Source organism: Spinacia oleracea, chromosome 3 (assembly GCF_020520425.1).
Source record: "Spinacia oleracea cultivar Varoflay chromosome 3, BTI_SOV_V1, whole genome shotgun sequence".
Lineage (NCBI taxonomy): Eukaryota > Viridiplantae > Streptophyta > Magnoliopsida > Caryophyllales > Amaranthaceae > Spinacia > Spinacia oleracea.
The window spans coordinates 29,487,474-29,507,496 of NC_079489.1; the positions used below are offsets into that span (position 1 = coordinate 29,487,474).

The following is a 20,023-nucleotide window of genomic DNA, read 5'->3' on the forward strand; positions in this document are numbered from 1 at the left end:
AGCGCGCGCTTCCTAGCGCTTCGGTGCTTCTACGGTTCCTAGCGCTTTTGCGTTTCTTGTAGTCTAGGCACATCAGACCCTTCTTTTTTATACAAAATAAAGCCACGTGACTCTAATCTTCTTTTTTAAAGTATCACATGATTTCTTTTTTTTGAAAAGCGAATATTTGGGAAGTTTTTGAAAGCCCTAGTGCAATTTTCTCCTGTAGCCGGATTTCTCTAGCCTTCTCGCTGGATTTCTCCCGTCAGATTCTGAATATTTCTTTCATCGTTTTGATTTCTCTTTTTTTTTTTCCATCTTTTTTTCCCATATTTTCTCCATATTTTCTGAACTTTTGAACTTTTATTATTTATTTCCGGGTGGGCTTCGCCTATTATTTCAAACTGTAAGCATTATTTATAATATATACTATGTTCTTTAAAGGCATCTATTTCAACTTGTATTGATTGGTTCTCTAGGCCTTGGAATGCATATACTAAACATGAACCTCAGGGAAGCAACATGGTTTAGTGCTATTCCTTGGGGAGTGATGGCTGTATCGAGCTCTCAGCACCTGATTACTTAACCAAAGCTGGCTATTCCTTGATACATGTGTGCAAAATGTTGCAGGTAGCTTGTCTCTTCATTCCACCTTAGTTTTAAAAAGCGCGCTTTTTTGCGCTTAAAGCTCAGAAGCTCACAGCAAAACGCTTCTGCCAGCCGAAGCCTAGCGACATACAAGAAGCGCGCGCTTCCTAGCGCTTCGGTGCTTCTACGGTTCCTAGCGCTTTTGCGCTTCTTGTAGTCTAGGCACATCAGACCCTTCTTTTTTATACAAAATAAAGCCACGTGACTCTAATCTTCTTTTTTAAAGTATCACGTGATTCTTTTTTTTGAAAAGCGAGTATTTGGGAAGTTTTTGAAAGCCCTAGTGCAATTTTCTCTTGTAGCCGGATTTCTCTAGCCTTCTCGCTGGATTTCTCCAGTCAGATTCTGAATTTTTCTTTCATCGTTTTGATTTCTCTTTTTTTTCCATCTTTTCCTTCCATTTTTTTTCCATATTTTCTGAACTTTTGAAATTTTATTATTTATTTCCGGGTGGGCTTCGCCTATTATTTCAAACTGTAAGCATTATTTATAATATATACTATGTTCTTTAAAGGCATCTATTTCAACTTGTGTTGATTGGTTCTCTAGGCCTTGGAATGCAGATACTAAACATGAACCTCAGGGAAGCAGCATGGTTTAGTGCTATTCCTTGGGGAGTGATGGCTGTATCGAGCTCTCAGCACCTGATTACTTAACCAAAGCTGGCTATTCCTTGATACATGTGTGCAAAATGTTGCAGGTAGCTTGTCTCTTCATTCCACCTTAGTTTTAAAAAGCGCGCTTTTTTGCGCTTAAAGCTCGGAAGCTCAGAAGCTCACAGCAAAACGCTTCTGCCAGCCGAAGCGCTTCGGTGCTTCTACGCTTCCTAGCGCTTTTGCGCTTCTTGTAGTCTAGGCACATCAGAACCTTCTTTTTTATACAAAATAAAGCCACGTGACTCTAATCTTCTTTTTTAAAGTATCACGTGATTTCTTTTTTTTGAAAAGCGAATATTTGGGAAGTTTTTGAAAGCCCTAGTGCAATTTTCTCCTGTAGCCGGATTTCTCTAGCCTTCTCGCTGGATTTCTCCCATCAAATTCTGAATTTTTCTTTCATCGTTTTGATTTCTCTTTTTTTTTCCATCTTTTCTTTCCATATTTTCTCCATATTCTCTGAACTTTTGAAAATTTATTATTTCTTTCCGGGTGGGCTTCGCCTACTAAAAGCGTGCGCTTTCGCTTTGCGCTTAAGCTCCAGGGCCCTATTGAGCTTTATTGCGCTTCACGCTTTTTAAAACTAAGCATTCCACTCCCAAGTTTACTTTCTAATAGATCATAAACATTTGTGTTCAAGTCTTTAATTTTTGTCTGTTTTTAACAGATCATGCTGTCAGGTTGTAATGTTTACAGTGTATAGGATTTATTGGACCTGGATTATCGTTACTTCGCTTGAATTATGCCAAGTCTCCAGGAGTTGCATCTGTAATTCTTACAGTTGGATTGAGCTTGAGTTCTTTCAGTCAAGCTGGGTATTTCCTCAATACAAGTAATGTTCCCTTCTCTTCTTACAGAAAATAATTTGCTTGCTTGAGCTTGAGACAGTTCTTTCAGTCAAGCTGGGAGCTCTCTGTATGAATTCCTTTATAACGATGGTCTTTGAATAATCTGCTTGCTTAGTAATTATTTATGTGCTAGCCACCTAAGCCATGGAATTTTGAATGACCCCTAGAAAACTAATGCACACGGCGGTGTATCTCTGATATGGTATATGACTTGGCTAGTATTTAGAATCTGCATTTTCTTGTCGTCTACTAAGTATTCACTTTGATAGTTATTTGTTCACTAAGCATATTGGAATTGTCTCATACTTTCACTTGTAGAGGAGCCAGGGAGTTGAGGTCCTTGAGGAATCGGCGAAGTAAATGAAATGGTGACTTTCGAAACTTTATTTTCTGTTATGCAAGTTGTTCCTTGGATTATCAATGTCATAGCGGTAGCCCCTGGTAGGATCCAGCATAGACTACCTATGCGTATTATTGTGTTTTCAGATAAATGACTTCACCTTTCATAGGAGATTAAAAAAAATGTCTAACTTGAGAACTATCTTTCAGAAAGTCATGAGCTGATTCTCGAGAATCTCAACATATGGATTCAGTGTGGATGCTGGTGAAGCTAGAAGGAATAATTTTCTGGAGAATGCTGGTGAGTTTGATTCTTATTAGCCTCATTGGTAAAATGCAGAAGTTTTTAAAACAAATGAAAAGAGGCGCAAACCTCTCCTAGAGTCCTGGGCTTAAGAATCTATTCTCAACATATTGATTCAGGTTATATGTACTGATGCTTAATGTTCTGCATTGATGTTTACTGATCCGTACTGCTGCAGCATACTTCTCTACACTCTGATCTGAACTGCTGCTTCTGGTTACTGCTCTGCTTACTGCTGCTGCATACTGCTCTGCACTCTGATTTGAACTGCTGCTGTTTTGCATCACTTATGCGTCACCAATATGGCTGCTTCTTTCTTTGATGATGTTCGTCTCTTTTAAGAATGAGAGTTATTATGGACTTGACCGTACCTTGGATTTTGGGCTACTACTCAAGACGGTGCTTGCTGTTCTGTTTCTTGTTCCACTGGGCATAAATTATGTTCTCTTAGTTGCATATACTATCGTATTGCTGCAGATGAGGAACTATCTATTTATTTGGAGTGTCTTCTCTCCCAAGTAAGTATCACCCGAACTATTAGTGTTATTTTTTTGTGAAAAAGTAAGTTATGCTAGTAATGGATATAGAATAGAATTACGACCAAGGTACACACTGGACCAGAAAAATAAACATAAAAATAATAAAGCAGCAGCACCTAGCTTGTATTTCCAGGTACATAAGAAAGTGACTTCTTATATTTATACTTTCTCCTTCATCCTTAAGATGCTTTAGAATGGCGCGTGTAGTATTTATTTACTATATGAATGTAGTACTAAAATGTTGCTAGCATGGTAGTTCTCCTTTGGTAGCATGGTATTTCTTTATCTCAAAGAAAGGAACTCGGAATAAAAAGTCACATACACTATTATATCGATTGTTTATACTAGTGTCTAATCTTCGATTTTTGGTTAATAAAATTAGCTATTTACCAAAATAAAAATAACTAATGTCTTTCTTGTTTTGTGTATAATCTTAGGGTTGGGAGCGAAATAAGTCATTTTAGTCAAAATATGATTTGTAATGAGCAAACGAGCCTTAAATGTGCATAACTTGACCGAAGTAGGTGAGAATGAGTCTTAGAAACATTAAACTAAGTCTAATAAACATGTATGGGTTTAAACTACTTATTTAGGTTCATTAGTTGAAAGTTGGGAGTGAAATAAGCCATTTTAGTCAAATATGACCTATAATGATCAAACGAGCCTTAAATGTGCATAAAGTAGGTGAAAATGAGTCTTAGAAACATTAAACTAAATATATTTAACATGAATAGGATTTAGAATATTTATTTAGGTTCATTAGTTGAAAGTTAGGAGTGAAAAAAAGCCATTTTAGGCCAAAATATGACCTATACTTGTGAGAAGCTGCTTCTGTCAAACAAAGTCCTTAGATATTTAGGCATCTAGAATATGGAGTAATGTTGTTAGACGGTCTTTGGGGAACATAGAACGACACCAGCTAAGTCAATAATGGGTTCCGATAGTTATAATATTTTAACAAACGAGGAAAAGTTTATCAAAGCGGCTCAGAGCTGCGGTGTGGTGTACTAGTGTTTCTGGGATGGTGTGGTGAAGATGGTGGCTGGGGAGGTTTGGCAAGGTGAAACTTCCAGAAGGGGTATCGTTTGTAATTAGCCCATTCATTGGCAGAGTCTCAGAAAGCTGTAACTGTTGCCACAAATTATAACAATCGTGTTGTTGAATGCAGACTTGCCACTGTAAGTTAATTTTGAAGTTGACTTATTTCTCTTATTTGCGATGGTTGTAAAATTGTTGAATTCTGCATCAGTTTTATGTTCTCCTAGGCAGTTTTGAACTTATGATGAGATAGGAGCAAGTCGAGCAACCCAAATTAGCCGACGGTTGTTAACGAATGTGCTAAATAGTTTCCTACTTAATGATGCAATATTGTTTTATGCATAGTTATTCTAAGAAATTTGCTTGTTTGACATTTGCAGATTGTGTTGGGTATCAAACTCGGAACGAACCCAAAAGAGGCAGCATCCATTGTCAAAACACTTTCTGATGTTGAAGGCCTCTGTATGTGTCCTTCGCTTGTAGTCATGGCTCCACTGATCAAGGTATGTACCTGTGCATATCTTGCTAACAGTAGTTGTATTTTTATACCTAGTGCATGAAGGCCATGACCCAAGGTTTAGTTACTTTCTGTTATTTTGGGACCGGATTTTATGGAATATGCTTAATTACCATTAAATAGAACGCGCTCGATGTAGAGATAAATAAATTTATTTTTGTGCAAAGTTGGTGTCACATTACGGGTTGGTGTGCACTATGAATTACCTATAGTGTGTAACTAATTCTACTTTTTACTTGGCATAATCACACCTCGTTTTGCCACTAGTATGATGATGCAACCCCTCCCTTTTGTTCCAGGAGTATCTAAAAGAGGAGTCATATACTAGTGAAGATATTGAGAAGATTACTAGTGAAAGTTTGCAATCTCATTATTTAGCAACTCCCCAACTTGTTTAGATGTTTCGAAGGCAGTCCAACACTATAAATTGCATCAGGTAAAATACTACTGATGCAACTATGTTCATATCTCAGATTTTGTCATAGTTGTCAGACACTCGGACATCTGTTTGATTTTATATGTTATTCCTATTTGTATACCATGCTGGTTGTTGCGTATTCAATATTCATGAACTGTTAGCATTTGACCCATAAACAATTTAGATGTAGCTTTGTGGTTGCATTTTATCACATGTCAAGGGTATATTAGGAGTGGCTATTTGACTTTGCTGTCATCATTAACTTTGCTGTCATATCTTCTTTTTCTCCCTCAATGTGCTTCATCAAGAGTGTTATCTCATTTCAAAGACTTGTATAACTGCCTTTCTATAGGTTTCAGAAAACCAAGATCATACTTTTCACATACACAATAGGAATTCCCCTGCTGAACCAATTTGCATAAATGGGATGTTTTGACATGCAGAATGAAATATAACTAAGAAACCACCGAAAGTAATACGAGTGAATTGCTTGAATATTGGCAGAAAATACTTTGAAGGCCAGCAAATGTTTCAGCAAGATAAAAGGACACAGATTAATGACGACTAACACCTGAATACTGAATAGCACTAAATTATAAATGCCAAAACGCGAGGGAAAAATACTACATATAACCCGTGAAGCAATTGTCATACATTTGAAGACATGCACCTATACTTCAAAAAAGAGCAACACAAAAACTGAATAATGTTCCACTGGAATGCAGTAACAAAAACAATCAAGTCACACCAAAACCATATTTCCAATGTATCAATAAATGATGGGCTAAAAATTTGGTTTTTTGTGCTAAACTCTCATGGGTAACTCCAATATTCTCAGATGAGTCTCATACATGGATGGGTAGCTCAAATTTATCAAAGTAATTCAGTCTCATACATGGACGCATAGTTCAAATTTATCAAAATAAGTCTAATAAACACGTAAAGAGTTTGAAATACTTATTTAGGCTCATTAGTTGAAAGTTGAGAGCGAAATAAGTAATTTTAGTAAAAAATGAATGAGTCTTAGAAACATTAAAATAAGTCTAATAAACAGGTAAAGGGTTTAAAATACTTCTTTAGGTTCATTTGTTGAAATTTTGGAGCGAAATAAGTCATTTTAGTCAAAACGTGTCCTATAATGAACAAATTAGCCTTAAATGTGCATAACTTGAACAAGTAGGTGAGAATGAGTCATAGAAAAAACTAAGTCTAATAAACATACACTACATCTGTTTCAAAAAAATCTTTACATTTACTATTTGCACGGACTCCGGTGTAATGTTTGACCGTTAATATATCCAATTCTGTATGACAAAAAATTATAAAAATTTGATATTTATAAAATACATTTTGAGACGAATCTAACAAGATATCTCATGATAATTTTTGATAGATATAATAGTGAGAATTTATGGTTAAAGTTTTGATTATTGGACACTTTTTTCAAAGCGTAAAGAACTTAATGAAAACGGAGGTAATAAGAGTTAAATACTTATTTAGGTTTATTAGTTGAAGGTTGGGAGCGAAATAAGTCATTTCAGTAAAAACATGACATATAATGAACAAACGAGCCTTAAATATGCATAACTTGACCAAAGTAGGTGATAATGATTTTTAGAAACATTTAACTAAATCTAACAAACATGTAAGGTTTAAAATACTTATTTAGGTTCATGAGTTGAAAGCTGAGACCGAAATAAGTCATTTTAGTTAAAATATGACATATAATGAACAAACGAGCCTTAAATGTGCGTAACTTGACCAAAGTAGGTGAGAATGAGTCTTAGAAACGTTAAACTAAATCTAATAAACGTGTAAAAGTTTAAAATACTTATGTAGATTCATTAGTTGAAAACTGAGAGCGAAATAAGCCATTTTAGTCAAAACATGACATGTAATGAACAAACGAGCCTCACATGTAAGGGTTTAGAATATTTATCCAGGTTCATTAGTTGAAAGTTAGGAGCGAAAAAGATCAATTTGGACCAAAGTATGACCTATAATGATCAAACGAGCCTTTTTTGTTTTTTTGAGGGCAAAGATTAGTACACTCCTTAATCAATAGACAATGTATCCATCAGTACATATGGGAAAACCTCCGATGGGCAGTGGTGTTCCCATACTTGGTCAAAACCAAACGACACTAATCTAGCAAGGTGATGGACAACAACATTACCATCCCTTTTGACATGAGACCAACTTACATCATCAAAAGAAGAACCGAAAAATAAAACATCCTCAAGAATTGAGTCTAAATCCGAGAAATAGGTGGTCATTTTGGTTAAGCGAGATATAACACCTTGGCAATTTCCTTCAATAATCACTCTCCATGGCCAGTACTTTCTAGCCAATTTTACCGCAAGCAACACACTCCTGCATTAAGCTTTCGGGAGGCCATTCGCCTCTTGTTCGACGAGAGCCAACGAACACCACATCCCCGTTTGAGTCTCTCGCTACTACCCTCAAGCCAATCCAACCTTGAGCACTTAGAGAAGCGTCGCAATTTACCTTGACAATGCCATCAGGGGGCGGCTTCCAAACTCGAGAGCTGCGACCAGTCGGGACCTGAGCAGTCTCATTGTGGCTTGCAGTGTACTTTCCATGATTTTCGACTAGTCTTAAGACCGTATCTCGGACCAGCAAAGAAGATGGAACCTTCTCATTTCTCCTCCCCCAAACCCACCATATCAAGGAAGCTCCCTTGCGTCTTTTCTGTTCGTCGAGCCCCTGCCAGCGCAATAACAATTCTTTAAAATCTTCCTCTTCGTTCGTGCAGACAAGTTCAGCACTATCACTTTCTTGCCATAAATCAATGGCAGTTGGGCACAAGAAGAGAGCATGATTGATTGTTTCCGTTTTATCATTGCACCATGGGCATCGATCGTTGTCAATCATGTGGCGGCGTTTCAGGAGCGAGTAGCTAGTGTACATGTGCCCATCCTCCATAGGAGGTAGCGCACTTTAGGAATCGTCTTAAACATCCAAATATTGACCCAGGCGTCGTGGTAAATGTCGAAGTTGCAGGACTTTTCTAGCATATAGGCGGTTTTAATCGAATACAGGCCATTGTTGGAGTAAGCCCACGTTAACCAGTCGTCAAGTGCTCCACAACTTATGGGAATTGTCATTATGCACTTGACTTTCTCTCTCATTGAAGTTGGCAGATAAGAACTCAAAATCCCACTCATTCAAGTCATGGTTGATGAGGTCACTTACATAAGTCACCGTCGAGCTCTTTGGTGATAGCACAAAACGACCGAGATCATCTGTTAGCCATGGTTATCATACACATTAATCATGGTTCCGTTACCCACTCACCAAATTAGTCCCTCCTTAACAAGGGCCTTGGAGCCCCAAATACTTCTCCACGAATAACTTCCATTGAGCCCCAAAGAGGCACCCAAGAAATCGCCATTTGGAAAATGTCTCCCTTTCATTACTCGCCCGTAAAGAGAGTCTAGATTAGAAATTAGTCGTCGTGCTTGTTTCCCGAGTAGGGCCTCATGACAAACAACCATGTCTCAAAAGCCCAAGCCACCCAGACACTTTGGAGTGCACATTAAATCCCAGTTGTTTTGCCAATGAACTTTTCTATGTGAGTCTGAGCTTCCCCACCAAAATTTTCCCGTCATCGACCGAATATGATCTATTATTCCATAAGGGATCTTGTAGACCCCCATAACATATGTTGGGATTAATTGCTTGGATAACCAATTTAGTAAGCACCCCCTTTCCGGCTGTCGATAACAATTTCTCTTTCCCCCCTGTAATTTATTCCGGATACGATAATTCAAAGCGGTAAAGACAGAATTTTTCGATCTCCCAATGATGGTAGGGATACCAAGATATTTCTCGTGAACCAGGATTAGTCTCATTTTCATCAATTCAATCAACTCCCCCTGTTTTGACACACAAACACCTTTGCTAAAAGAGACCTCTGATTTTTCGTAGTTAATTTTTTGACCAGAAGCTGCTTCGTAAATGTTGAGAATTTCAACTATCTTAGAGCATTCATTTCGGTTGACTCTAGCAAAAAGCAAATTGTCATATGCAAAAAAGATGTAACTTTCGGCCCATTGCACCCGCACCATGTATACGTTTGTCCTCTGAGGCCTTTCGAATTAGCCCCGAAAAAGCATCTGCAATCATAATAAACAAATATGGTAACAAAGGGTCACCTTGCCTCAAGCCACGCAAAGGAACAACAGAGCCACGGACGCTCCCGTTAATAATGATGAGTACGACACAGTAGATACGCACCCCATAACCACTTTCACCCAACTGGAAGCAAACCCAAGTTTTATGAGTAGTTTTTCCAAGAACACCCATTCAACCCTATCGTACGTCTTGCTCATATCCAACTTCATGGCAATTGTCCCCTTACGGCATTTACTCCTTTTCTTCATTGTATGAAAAAGCTCCATGGCAATAAGAGCATTATATGTAAACAACCTTCCCGGAACAAACACTTTGGTTTTCAGAAATAATCCGAGGAAGTATGGACTTCAACCGCATAATCATAGCATTCGAAACAATCTTATAGAACACATTACACAAAGCTATCTGTAGAAATTCTGCTACTGACTTTGGGGATTTCACTTTGGGGATCAAAGCAATACTAGTATTATTATTAATTGATTTCGGGGAGCAATTACCATTTAAAATACTACACCCGCACCTTTAAACATCGTCACCCACAATGTGCCAAATTTTCTGATAGAAGATGGCGTGAACTCCATCAGGCCCTAGAGCTTTGCAGGGGTGCATTTCAAAAATAGGCGCATATATTTCCGCCTTGTCAAATTGCCTCAAAAGAGCCTCATTTTCACTTGGTGAACCACTGTTTGCACCGCGTTGGCAAAGTACTTTGTTGCAAGTAGCAGATGACGACCCCGTAGATGCAAACATACCATCATAATAATCTTGAATTATCCCCTCAATCACTTCCTCCTTAGTCTACCATGCCCCATTTGAGTCAAAGAGCCCCTTTATTTCATTACATCGTCGTCGTCGAGAGGCCTTATGATGGAAGTATTTTGTATTGCGGTCATCATCCTTGATTTACTCGGGAATGAAGATAAACAACTCTTCAAGAGTCTTTTCCAAAGCCTTACACTCAGCTATACTTTCATCGGACACACTCTTACCTTGGTCTTCTTTTAACGTCCTCTCCACGTCCTCAATTTGTTTGCCTAAATTGGCAAACTTTGTTCCACTCCAGCCTTTGGGCCCTTCGATCAACAACTCAAGTCTCGACATCATAGGCCCACTTTCCGAGCTGACCCATGAGTTACGGACAGCAGCCTCGCAAGATTCATCCAACAACCACGCGGTCTCAAACTCGAAGGATTTTTTGCCTCTGCTCCGTTTCTTCTTTGGACGCTTGAGTCTAGCCATAATAGGTGTGTGGTCCGATTTGAAACGAACTAAGTGCTCAACACCTGAATCAGGAAAGAGTCTACACCATGACGTGTTGCCACAAATTCGATCCAGACGCTCACAAACTTTAGTTTTCTCGGCCAGGCCACACTCCCAAGTGTACAAACCTCCCTCCTAACCCAAGTCTCGAAGGTTGCAATCATCTAGGGATTCCTGAAACTCAGTAATGACTCTACGCTCCGTATCTGCAACTCCCTCGGTCTCTTCATAGGAGAGAATCTCGTTGAAATCACCTCCAACTAGCAAAGGCCCGTCACAGTTCTCACTTAAGTCACGGAGGAGTTTCCAAGTCTATGTTTCCCTACCGTATTCTGCCGCCCATAGATGCCCACAAAACAGTAAGTAATACCGTTCGAAGTTAAGATATCACCGCAAACATGATTGAAAGAAATAAGTGAGAAAGAAACATTTTCACTATTCTAGTAAATACATAAACCACTAGATAAACCAACACTACCCACACCAATAGAACAATCAAAGCCAAACTTATCTTTATAACAGATTTATGGACTATAGTTTCTGAAGAAAAACTAAGTCTGAGGCATAAGTAGAGCACCACCGGCGTAGTGCTCGAACTGAACGAGGTTTGCCCATAACTCGACAATTCCAGCAAAGGGTATTCATTGTTGTTCGTGGGGTTGGCTTGCTCCAAAGCCTGCTACTGCTAATGGAAAGGAATGAATACTGCCCAACAGAGCCGTATAAATTAGATCTTTTTTCGCAGTCAGTCATCACCACATCGTCGTCACATACTGCTGCCATAATACAGCCAACTCGTCTTTTGCTTGACCCTTGTGCACAAACACTGCCTGACCTCTCACCAAGGGCCTTGTGAGAGCCGGGTTTTGGGGTCTCCCATTAACACGAATTACCCGTCTTTTCTTCGGTATCACAACAGCTCTACTGGACCTACATCCACCATCCTTGATTGCAACCTTCTTACTCGAGCTAATCACACTGCCTCCTGCTTCTTCTCTACTCATATGCTTAGAGTTCGCCTCTGCTACGCTGCACATCTCCTTAGGAGAATTAACGACCCCTTCGCCCTTTAACCCTTGGCTCATCGACTATGGAAAAGGAATTGATTACAGGACCTGTTTGACGTTACTCTCTCCAACTGAATGTTCTACCATCTTTTGTTGGCTCCCTAACTTGACAACATCAATGGGTACCTCCCTGAATCCCTTTCTTATGTCTGGAGCAAGTGGGGGGATAGGGGGGCCAGGTTGGTTCACAGCACTTCCCCAGCTCCAAGGAAGCCCTACTCGGGGATGCAAAGTGTAGATGACGAGTCACATCCGGGTTACAATAGGACGATCTTCTCACTTCCTTCTTTGTCGAGACGCTTTCCACCCACTTTCTAGTTTTTTCCCTTTCAACAAAGGAAATGCGAGCTCTTTTGTGAGGTGAAGCTCGAAGGAAAGGCCCATACCTGTACACGATCAGATGCAAATCATCTGAGGGAAGTACGATAACTTGACAATCTCTATCTGGATGCCTCAATCCGCAGAAAAAGCAGTAACCACCAAGCCTCTCATACTTCAGCCCAAGCAATAAGGAGCTATCACGGCCATGGGCAATAGTGCATCCTCTCCGAAGCGTTTCTCAATATCTAGGATAATTTTGATACATATATACCCTTCCCAACCCAAAGGATCAGAGTCATTATAATCCAGGAAACCACCCAAATCTTCCCCAATATCATACGCAAAGGAGTAATTCTTTTTCCCGAACCGGACATCAAGAAGGTGAACCCAGAAAGGGGGATGATCAAATGATCAAATTTATTTCAGACGGTTGTTCATTACCTTTCATCTCTTGGAGCAGAAAAATTTGGCTATCAAACGACCATGGACGACCTTCTAGAACCCTATCTTTATCCTCCTCAAAAAAAAAAATTGAAAGACAAATAAATTTTTCTCAACCATTCTCACAGCAACCCCCTCCTCCAATCTCCAGATCGACGTTAAAGTACGTTTTAGCGCCTTTGAATTGAAGGGTATGCGTGAGAGCATCTTGCCTATGAGAGTAAGCGAGATTTGGCTGCATACTCACATCGTTCACATCTTTGAATTTACCTCCAAGGACGGTGTTTTCCTCTTCCATGAGGTGTAACTTTTTCCAATCTTCTACTAGTGTATCCACCATCGAAGCACGACCAGACAAACGAATTAAATGCAGGAATTGGAACGGACATCCGGTGCAAAAAACTGTAGGAACTCTTGTGTAGTTTAACGAACCCTGCGGAAAACCTAGAGTGAGGGACTTAAAGTATTGCAATTTATGTGCAGTTCGTGTAAAACAATATTTGGATGTGAAAGAACATATCAAACGAGTCTTAAATGTGCATAACGTGACAAAAAGATGACTGTAATGAAGTTTGCCTTAAACTAAGAATATTATACATGAATAGGTTTGAAATTCATTGTTAAGATTTATTATTTCAATGTTAGGAGCAAAGTATTATTGTTAATATTATATGGTACAATATTTATAATATAACTAAAGTTTTTTTTTTTTTTTTGTAATGGTCGATCTTCTTAAGGTATTCAACAATCCAAGGGAGCCGTTTTTCACCACTGAGGAGATAAATGAAGTTCGAGACAAGTAGGAAAACTTCACTACTAGTGATTGTCTGTGATATTGTTGATTTTTATCTTGTAAGGAAATTTTGTGTTTTACCACCTAAAAAAAATCCGAATTTGTGTTTTACCACCTAAAATTCTCAAACTTTTAGATTACCACCTAAAAATATAAATAAAAATTCATTTTAACACCTTTTAACGGTAAGTTAACGACAAAGTTAACGACAATGTTCGTGAAGCCCACAAATTAGGCTTCTCTTTACCCAAATTATGTGATTATCTTTTTTACTCTTTCCCTTCAAATTTTTCACCTTCTTATTTACTGTTCTTAAATTCTCAAATCTCCAAATTAATCAAATTACAAACTTATATTATACAACATGCTTAAAACATTGTGGAATTTTATAAGGGATATGCTATACTAACCGTTGAAGTGGGTTCAATTACGATTTTGTTAACTTTACTATTAAAATGCGGTAAAACGAATATTTTTAACTTTTTTTAGGTGGTAAAATAAAAGTTTGAGATTTTTAGGTGGTAAAACACAAATTTGGATTTTTTTATAGGTGATAAATCACAAAAGATCCATCTTGTAATGAATCTTATAATATGTAGCTAGTTTTCTATTGATTGTAATATAATCGACTTTTAGATTCACAATTATATACTATTTTATTTTATTATCTATATAATTGGTTACTTGTTTTTATTAATGATGTATGGAGGTTAAGTAGTGGAGTGGTTGAATTGTATAATACTAGTCTTATATGCATACTATGCGTGCGAGATTATATAAAAACTAAAAATTGCGTTATGACAACTAATCACAATAAAGTATGTTAGAAAATTGTTCAAAAAGTTCATATCAAGAAAAATTAGATATAATCTCTAGTTAAAAGCATTTACATAGTTAAACAATGTAATACACATATTATATGCGAAAAATCTAAATTATAGTACTAAAGTAAAGAAAATTAACATATAAATAGTTTGTTTTTTTTAGAGAAATTGGAAAAAAAGGATTGAGAAATTAGGTTTTGATAGCGATGAGAGAAAGAATGTCGTTGAGTGGATTATTTAGACTGCTACATTGAGCGTTGTTCCACCATTTGGACTGTAGCATAATTTTTTTTTTCATGAATTAAAATGGAAAGTATTAAGTTGTTATGAATTAAAGGGTTATGAATTAAAATGGAGAGAAATAAGGGATTGTCATCTTTTCCCAAGTTATTAGCAATTTAACATTAACAAACGTACATTATGGAGGAGAAGATTAAATTGATTGACTTTTGACCTTTTTTTTAATTTCTTTTATTATTTTTGTGTTAAAGAATTAGGTTTTGGAAAATGAAAATGAAAAAGGAAAATAATAAAATAAAAAGAAATGTTGATGTCAACGATCCGCGTGGCACGTTAGGTGACAACAAGGCGGTCTTTCCTAAAAATTTGTAATCATCTAGATCTTATAATTTTGAAATAGTTGATTACGATATAAAAATCAAAGAGTTGCATCTAAAACAATTGAGAAATTACGTAGTAGAGTTGTAGATAGATTAGAATACGCAAAATGTTTTTCTCATGTTTAAGAGCTACATATTTTTTTAAGTAGTAAAATATTACTATCTATGGCGGTGATAATTATCGAATTTAGTTGTTAAAGATACTACATATAAAATAGTACAATCAATGGCGGTTATAATTATGGAATTTGGTTGTTAAAATTTATAGAGTATTATATTAATTTTCTTAAAACACTCTTATTCATATTTATTTTATTTTCTAATTTATTTGTATTGTACTTATGTAAGTACAAATAAGTATACTACTTTTAAATTTTTGTAAAAGTCCTACTATGTACTATGTATAATAGATTAATCTATCAATTACATTATACTAAAACAAACACCAAGAGTGACATATGTCACCTCCTAGTGAAATTTTTTCCCTCCAAAACATTTTTTTCTATTTTTATTCATTTATTTGTTTAAATAATTTTTTATGGAAAAGATTAAGTGTATTTGACTAAAACTTTAATCAGTCATAATCTTTTGTATTCAAATATTTTTGAATAATTTTTCAAATATTTTTATAGAAAGCGGTCAAATTATAATTTTATAATATCCATGTGTGCATGAGACCTAATCTAGTTTTTATAAAAGATAATCTTATATTGGTTATATTTGTAATCAAAATATACTCCCATGTACAGAATGCATTTTTTTGCGGCGGGGGGGGGGGGGGGGGGGGGAATGGAAACAAAAAAAAATTATGAGTTGAAAGTTAACGAAATAATTTTAGAATCAAATATTTTAGTTTTTATACTGTAATTTTGCTTTTATTTATATCTATGAGAGAGGCAAATCAGAGAGCGACTTTTGTCAGCTCCAGATTAATTTTCTCTCTTTTAATCTAATATATATAGATAGATGTCGTTTGTGCTAAGTTTTATACCCAAATAGTAAAATACGCTAACTTATAACCTTATACTTCTTCCGTTCCGCAATAGATGCATCTCTTTTCTTTGGACACTATTCATTAACTAACCGTGACAATTATTCTTTCACATTATGTAAAAACAAACATACTCAAGTGAGATATTGTTAAATTCGTATCAATGTGAGAATTTCAAATATCAATTTTTTATAATTTTTACTTCCACGCAATTAGAGATATTCTTCTCAAAAACACTAAAAGAAAAGGGACGGGGGTTGCTTGCTTGAGAGGTTTCGAGTTCTCTCTCGTCAGCCATGGCTAGACCTCGAAAGCGTCATTCCCAACCTTCAGGGAAAAGCAATGCGAAGCAGAAGGACAACCCTACCAAACCAATGACTCGTGCTGCTACGAAGGAAAGCTCGAAAAACACTTCAATGGAGGACGAAGGTGACATTTCTGATTTTTCTGAAGGAAACCCAGATGATCAACCAGTGATTGAGGAGACGATTCTTACCCCACGTTCTTCTCTGATTGATTTGCAACATCAATCGCAGGTTCGTAATGATTTTAATGCATGGCTTAATGGGTTGAGTAGGGGGCAAGATATTCGTACCCATTTTCGTTCTGAAAGGGAAGGGGTTCCAATTGATCCTATGATGCATGATGATAGTAGAACACACCCTACCCCTATTTTGATTGATGAAACTATGATTGAGAATAACACTGAATCCCCTATTATGCGCATTGATTTGGATGATATAGAGGATGAGGTCCAGTACTAGAAATCTGCTGTTGTGTGCTACATTTTGGGAGCTAACCCTCCACAGAATATGATGGAAGGTTTCATTCACAGGATTTGGGGGAAATTTGGGGTAGACAAAGTATCACTTGCTGGACGTGGCATTTTTTTGGTTCGTTTCAAGACCATGGAGAACTGTGACAATGTCCTTAAGGGTGGTCCATATTTCTTTGATTCCAAGCCAATGTATTGCAAAGCTTGGACACCCAGTGTTGATTACACAAAGGAACCTGTGCAGGTGGTGCCTCTGTGGATCAAACTAACTGGTTTAAATGTGAAGTATTGGGGGGAAAGAAGTTTGTTCAAGATTGCTGGTATGATTGGGAAAGCTATTAAGGTGGACCAAGCTACCTTGAATAGAGATAAACTCATGTTTGCTAAGGTCTTAGTGGAGATAAACATGGGACAAGGGTGTCCTAAAGTCCTGCAGTTCATCAATGAGGAAGGTGTTCAGATTGAACAGTCTGTAGAATATGAGTGGCTACCTACAGTTTGCAGTGTATGCAAAGGGATGGGACATGTGAGTGACCAGTGCAAAAGAAAACATCCTCCTAAGCAAAAAAAAAGTCTGGGTGAGGAAGAACAACCAACACACTAGTGTACAACATCCACAGGGTGTTACTACAGGTGCAGCCATTGTTGAAACTGAAGCTCCTACTATCAGTGTTGTTCCTACTGACAGTGAGGGGTTTACTCAAGCATCTGGTTTCAGTAGACAAAGGTGCCAGCAGCTTAGACCAGTAGTCACTAGGAATGCTTTTCAAGCATTGACTGAAGAGATTGAGCCACACTTGGACATACCTGGAAAGGGTTGTGATTCATTAGGAGGGGGGTTGACATCCCCTGATCCTAATGGATAATATTTTGTGTTGGAATGTGAGGGGGTTGAACAGACTTGCAAAACAGAATGAAGTGAGGAAGCTGTTATTTTCTCAACATATAAAGCTGTTCTGCCTCCTAGAAACTAGAGTGAAAGCCACTAAGATGGGTGCAATGTACCTTAACCTTTGCCCCAACTGGTGCTTCACTACTAACCTTAGTCACCATAAAAATGGAAGAATTATTTTAGCTTGGGACCCTGTGTGTTTTGAATTAGACATTATTCATTTGACAGATCAAATCATTCATTGCTACATCAAACCTGTCTCCACTTAAAAGGGGTTTTTCTGCTCCTTTATCTATGGGATGAATGACAGAAAAGGGAGGGAACCTCTTTGGTCCACTCTTAAATGTCTCGCTGGTGTGATTAAAGAAGCTTGGGTAATCATGGGGGATTTTAACTCTATCATGGAATTTGATGACAGGGTTGGTTCTGCTGTGAGATTGGCTGAAATTCAGCCTATGAGAGAGTGTATGGATCACTGTCAATTGAGCACTGTGAAAACTGTAGGGAGGCACTTTACTTGGACCAATAAGCAAGATGGAAGGGATAGAGTGTTTACAAAGATTGATATGGTCTTATCCAATCAAAAATGGGATGACATCTATGAGACAACTGAGGCAATGTATCTCCATGAGGGGGATTTTGATCACTGTCCTATGGTTCTTGTTAGTCACTCTCAGAATCACCAGAATAGACCATTTAGATTTTATAACATGTGGACAAATGCAGACTCCTTCATTCCTCTGGTTACTGAGAACTGGAATAAATATGTTCATGGTTGCCCCATGTTTAGGGTGATTCAAAGACTGAAATGGATGAAAAATGATCTTAAAGAGATGAACAAGCAGGGTTATAATGAGGTGGAAATCACACAACACCAGAAACATCAGCAACTTCTGAAAATTCAATAAAGATTGCATGCCAACCCTGGTGACCCTTTGCTAGCTACAGAAGAGAAATTGGCTGCTACTGCTCACAGATCTGCCCGTGCTAACTATATCTCCTTCCTTCAACAGTCAGCCAAAATGCACTGGTTGGAAAAGGGGGATGAGAATTCAAGAGCTTTCCATCAAAGTGTGAAGCAGAGAAGGAAACAGAACAAGATTTACTCCCTTCAGTCTGATAGTGGTGAATGGTTAACTGATATGAATGACATTCAAACTTCATTCTTGACTTTCTATGGGGCTCTCTTTGGAAAGAAAATGGAGGCTAGAACACCTGTTAATCCTGTCATTATAGACCAAGGCCCAAGACTGAATCAAGATCACAGGAAGCTTCTAAATTGTAGCTTTACCTCTGCTGAAATCAAGAAAGTTTTAGGGGATATCCCTAGTAACAAAGCTCCAGGGTTGGATGGTTACAATAGCCACTTTTACAAGGAAGCTTGGCCAGTTATTCATGAGGACTTTTGTGCAGCCATTATGGACTTTTTCAACACTGGTAAGATTCTCAAAGAAGTCAATGTCACTTCTATTACACTTGTTCCTAAAGTCAGTGTTCCTACCAATGCTGGTGATTTCAGACCTATTGCCTGTTGTTCAGTAATCTATAAATGTATTTCAAAGCTTCTATGTGGGAAGCTAAACACAGTGCTTCCTGATATCATCTCACACAACCAAGGCGCATTCATCTCAGGAAGGTCAATTCTGCATAATGTTTTGGTATGTCAGGATATTGTGAAGATGTACAAAAATAGCCAGAAATCACTTGGGTGCTTGATGAAACTGGACTTGAAGAAAGCCTATGATACTGTTGAGTGGGGGTTTATTGAGGAAATCATGACTGAACTGGGGTTTCCTGCTCATTTCACTCATCTGGTGATGACATGTCTCACCACCACTCAGTACTCCATTCTCATCAATAGAGTTCCTACTCCTCTTTTGCATCCCAAGAGAGGATTAAGACAGGGTGATCCTTTTTCACCTCTTCTTTTCACTCTGTGCATGGAGTACTTCTCCAGGGCTATGAAAGCTGTTACTTGCCACCCTCTTTTCAGATATCACCCTAGATGTAAGGTGCTTCACCTGAACCATCTTTGCTTTGCAGATGACCTACTTATGTTCTGCAAAGGTGATCCCAAGGTGGTCCAACTAATGTTAGATGGGTTTGATACCTTCTCTAAGTCTACTGGTTTAACAGTAAATCCCTCCAAGTCAACTATTTACTACTGTGGGTTGAATGATGCTATTAAGTCCACTATCAGTTCCATCTCTGGTTTCCCAACTGACACTCTCCCATTCAGATACCTAGGGGTTCCAATCAGCCCTTGGAAGCTAAAAGGGAGTGAATGTGACATTATGCTAAAATGGTGGCAAGAATAAAAGTTTGGAGCTCAAGGAACCTTTCCTTTGCTGGCAGGGTTCAGTTGGTGAATTCTGTTCTTATGAGTATTTGTGTCTACTGGGCTCAAATTTTTATCTTTCCCAAGTCTGTTTTGAAAAAGATCAATGCCATTTGTAGAAGTTTTCTATGGTTTGGGAACTATGAGGATATTAGACCTGGCCCTGTGGCTTGGGACAAACTCTGTCAGTCTAAGAAATTTGGTGGGATTGGTTTCAGAAACATTGTGTTATGGAACCAAGCTGCTATTGGGAAACAAGC

The 20,023-nt window shown here is 37.8% G+C and overlaps 2 protein-coding genes and 1 long non-coding RNA gene across 3 annotated transcripts; 2 read left to right on the forward strand and 1 right to left on the reverse strand.

The window, feature by feature from the left end:
* Nucleotides 1–1,390: 1,390 nt before the first annotated feature.
* LOC130470270 (uncharacterized) lies at nt 1,391–5,694 on the forward strand. Its single transcript, XR_008930261.1, has 6 exons — nt 1,391–2,112; nt 2,447–2,496; nt 2,678–2,768; nt 2,950–3,289; nt 4,729–4,851; nt 5,165–5,694. It is a non-coding gene; the product is annotated as an uncharacterized lncRNA (long non-coding RNA).
* Nucleotides 5,695–7,337: 1,643 nt separating this feature from the next.
* LOC130469595 (uncharacterized) lies at nt 7,338–8,229 on the reverse strand. Its single transcript, XM_056838973.1, has 2 exons — nt 7,641–8,229; nt 7,338–7,594 (listed from the first exon to the last, which is right to left on the reverse strand). The coding sequence occupies exons 1-2, from the start codon at nt 8,227–8,229 to the stop codon at nt 7,338–7,340; spliced, it is 846 nt and encodes a 281-aa protein (XP_056694951.1).
* An 8,344-nt stretch (nt 8,230–16,573) lies between these two features.
* Nucleotides 16,574–17,399, forward strand: LOC110796916 (uncharacterized). The gene is made up of 2 exons (XM_022002005.1): nt 16,574–17,059; nt 17,154–17,399. Exons 1-2 carry the CDS (start codon nt 16,574–16,576, stop codon nt 17,397–17,399), a joined length of 732 nt encoding a protein of 243 aa, XP_021857697.1.
* The last annotated feature ends 2,624 nt before the right edge of the window (nt 17,400–20,023 follow it).

What these genes read in the sequence shown, in the direction of transcription:
- LOC130469595 (XM_056838973.1), bottom strand. Translation starts at nt 8,229, where the DNA reads ATGGAGGATGGGCACATGTACACTAGCTACTCGCTCCTGAAACGCCGC. An exon ending in GCAGGAGTGTGTTGCTTGCG is followed by an intron (nt 7,595 to 7,640) that starts GTAAAATTGGCT and finishes TGATTATTGAAG; the next exon opens with GAAATTGCCAAGGTGTTATA.
- LOC110796916 (XM_022002005.1), top strand. Translation starts at nt 16,574, where the DNA reads ATGGAAGGTTTCATTCACAGGATTTGGGGGAAATTTGGGGTAGACAAA. An exon ending in TATGCAAAGGGATGGGACAT is followed by an intron (nt 17,060 to 17,153) that starts GTGAGTGACCAG and finishes CAACATCCACAG; the next exon opens with GGTGTTACTACAGGTGCAGC.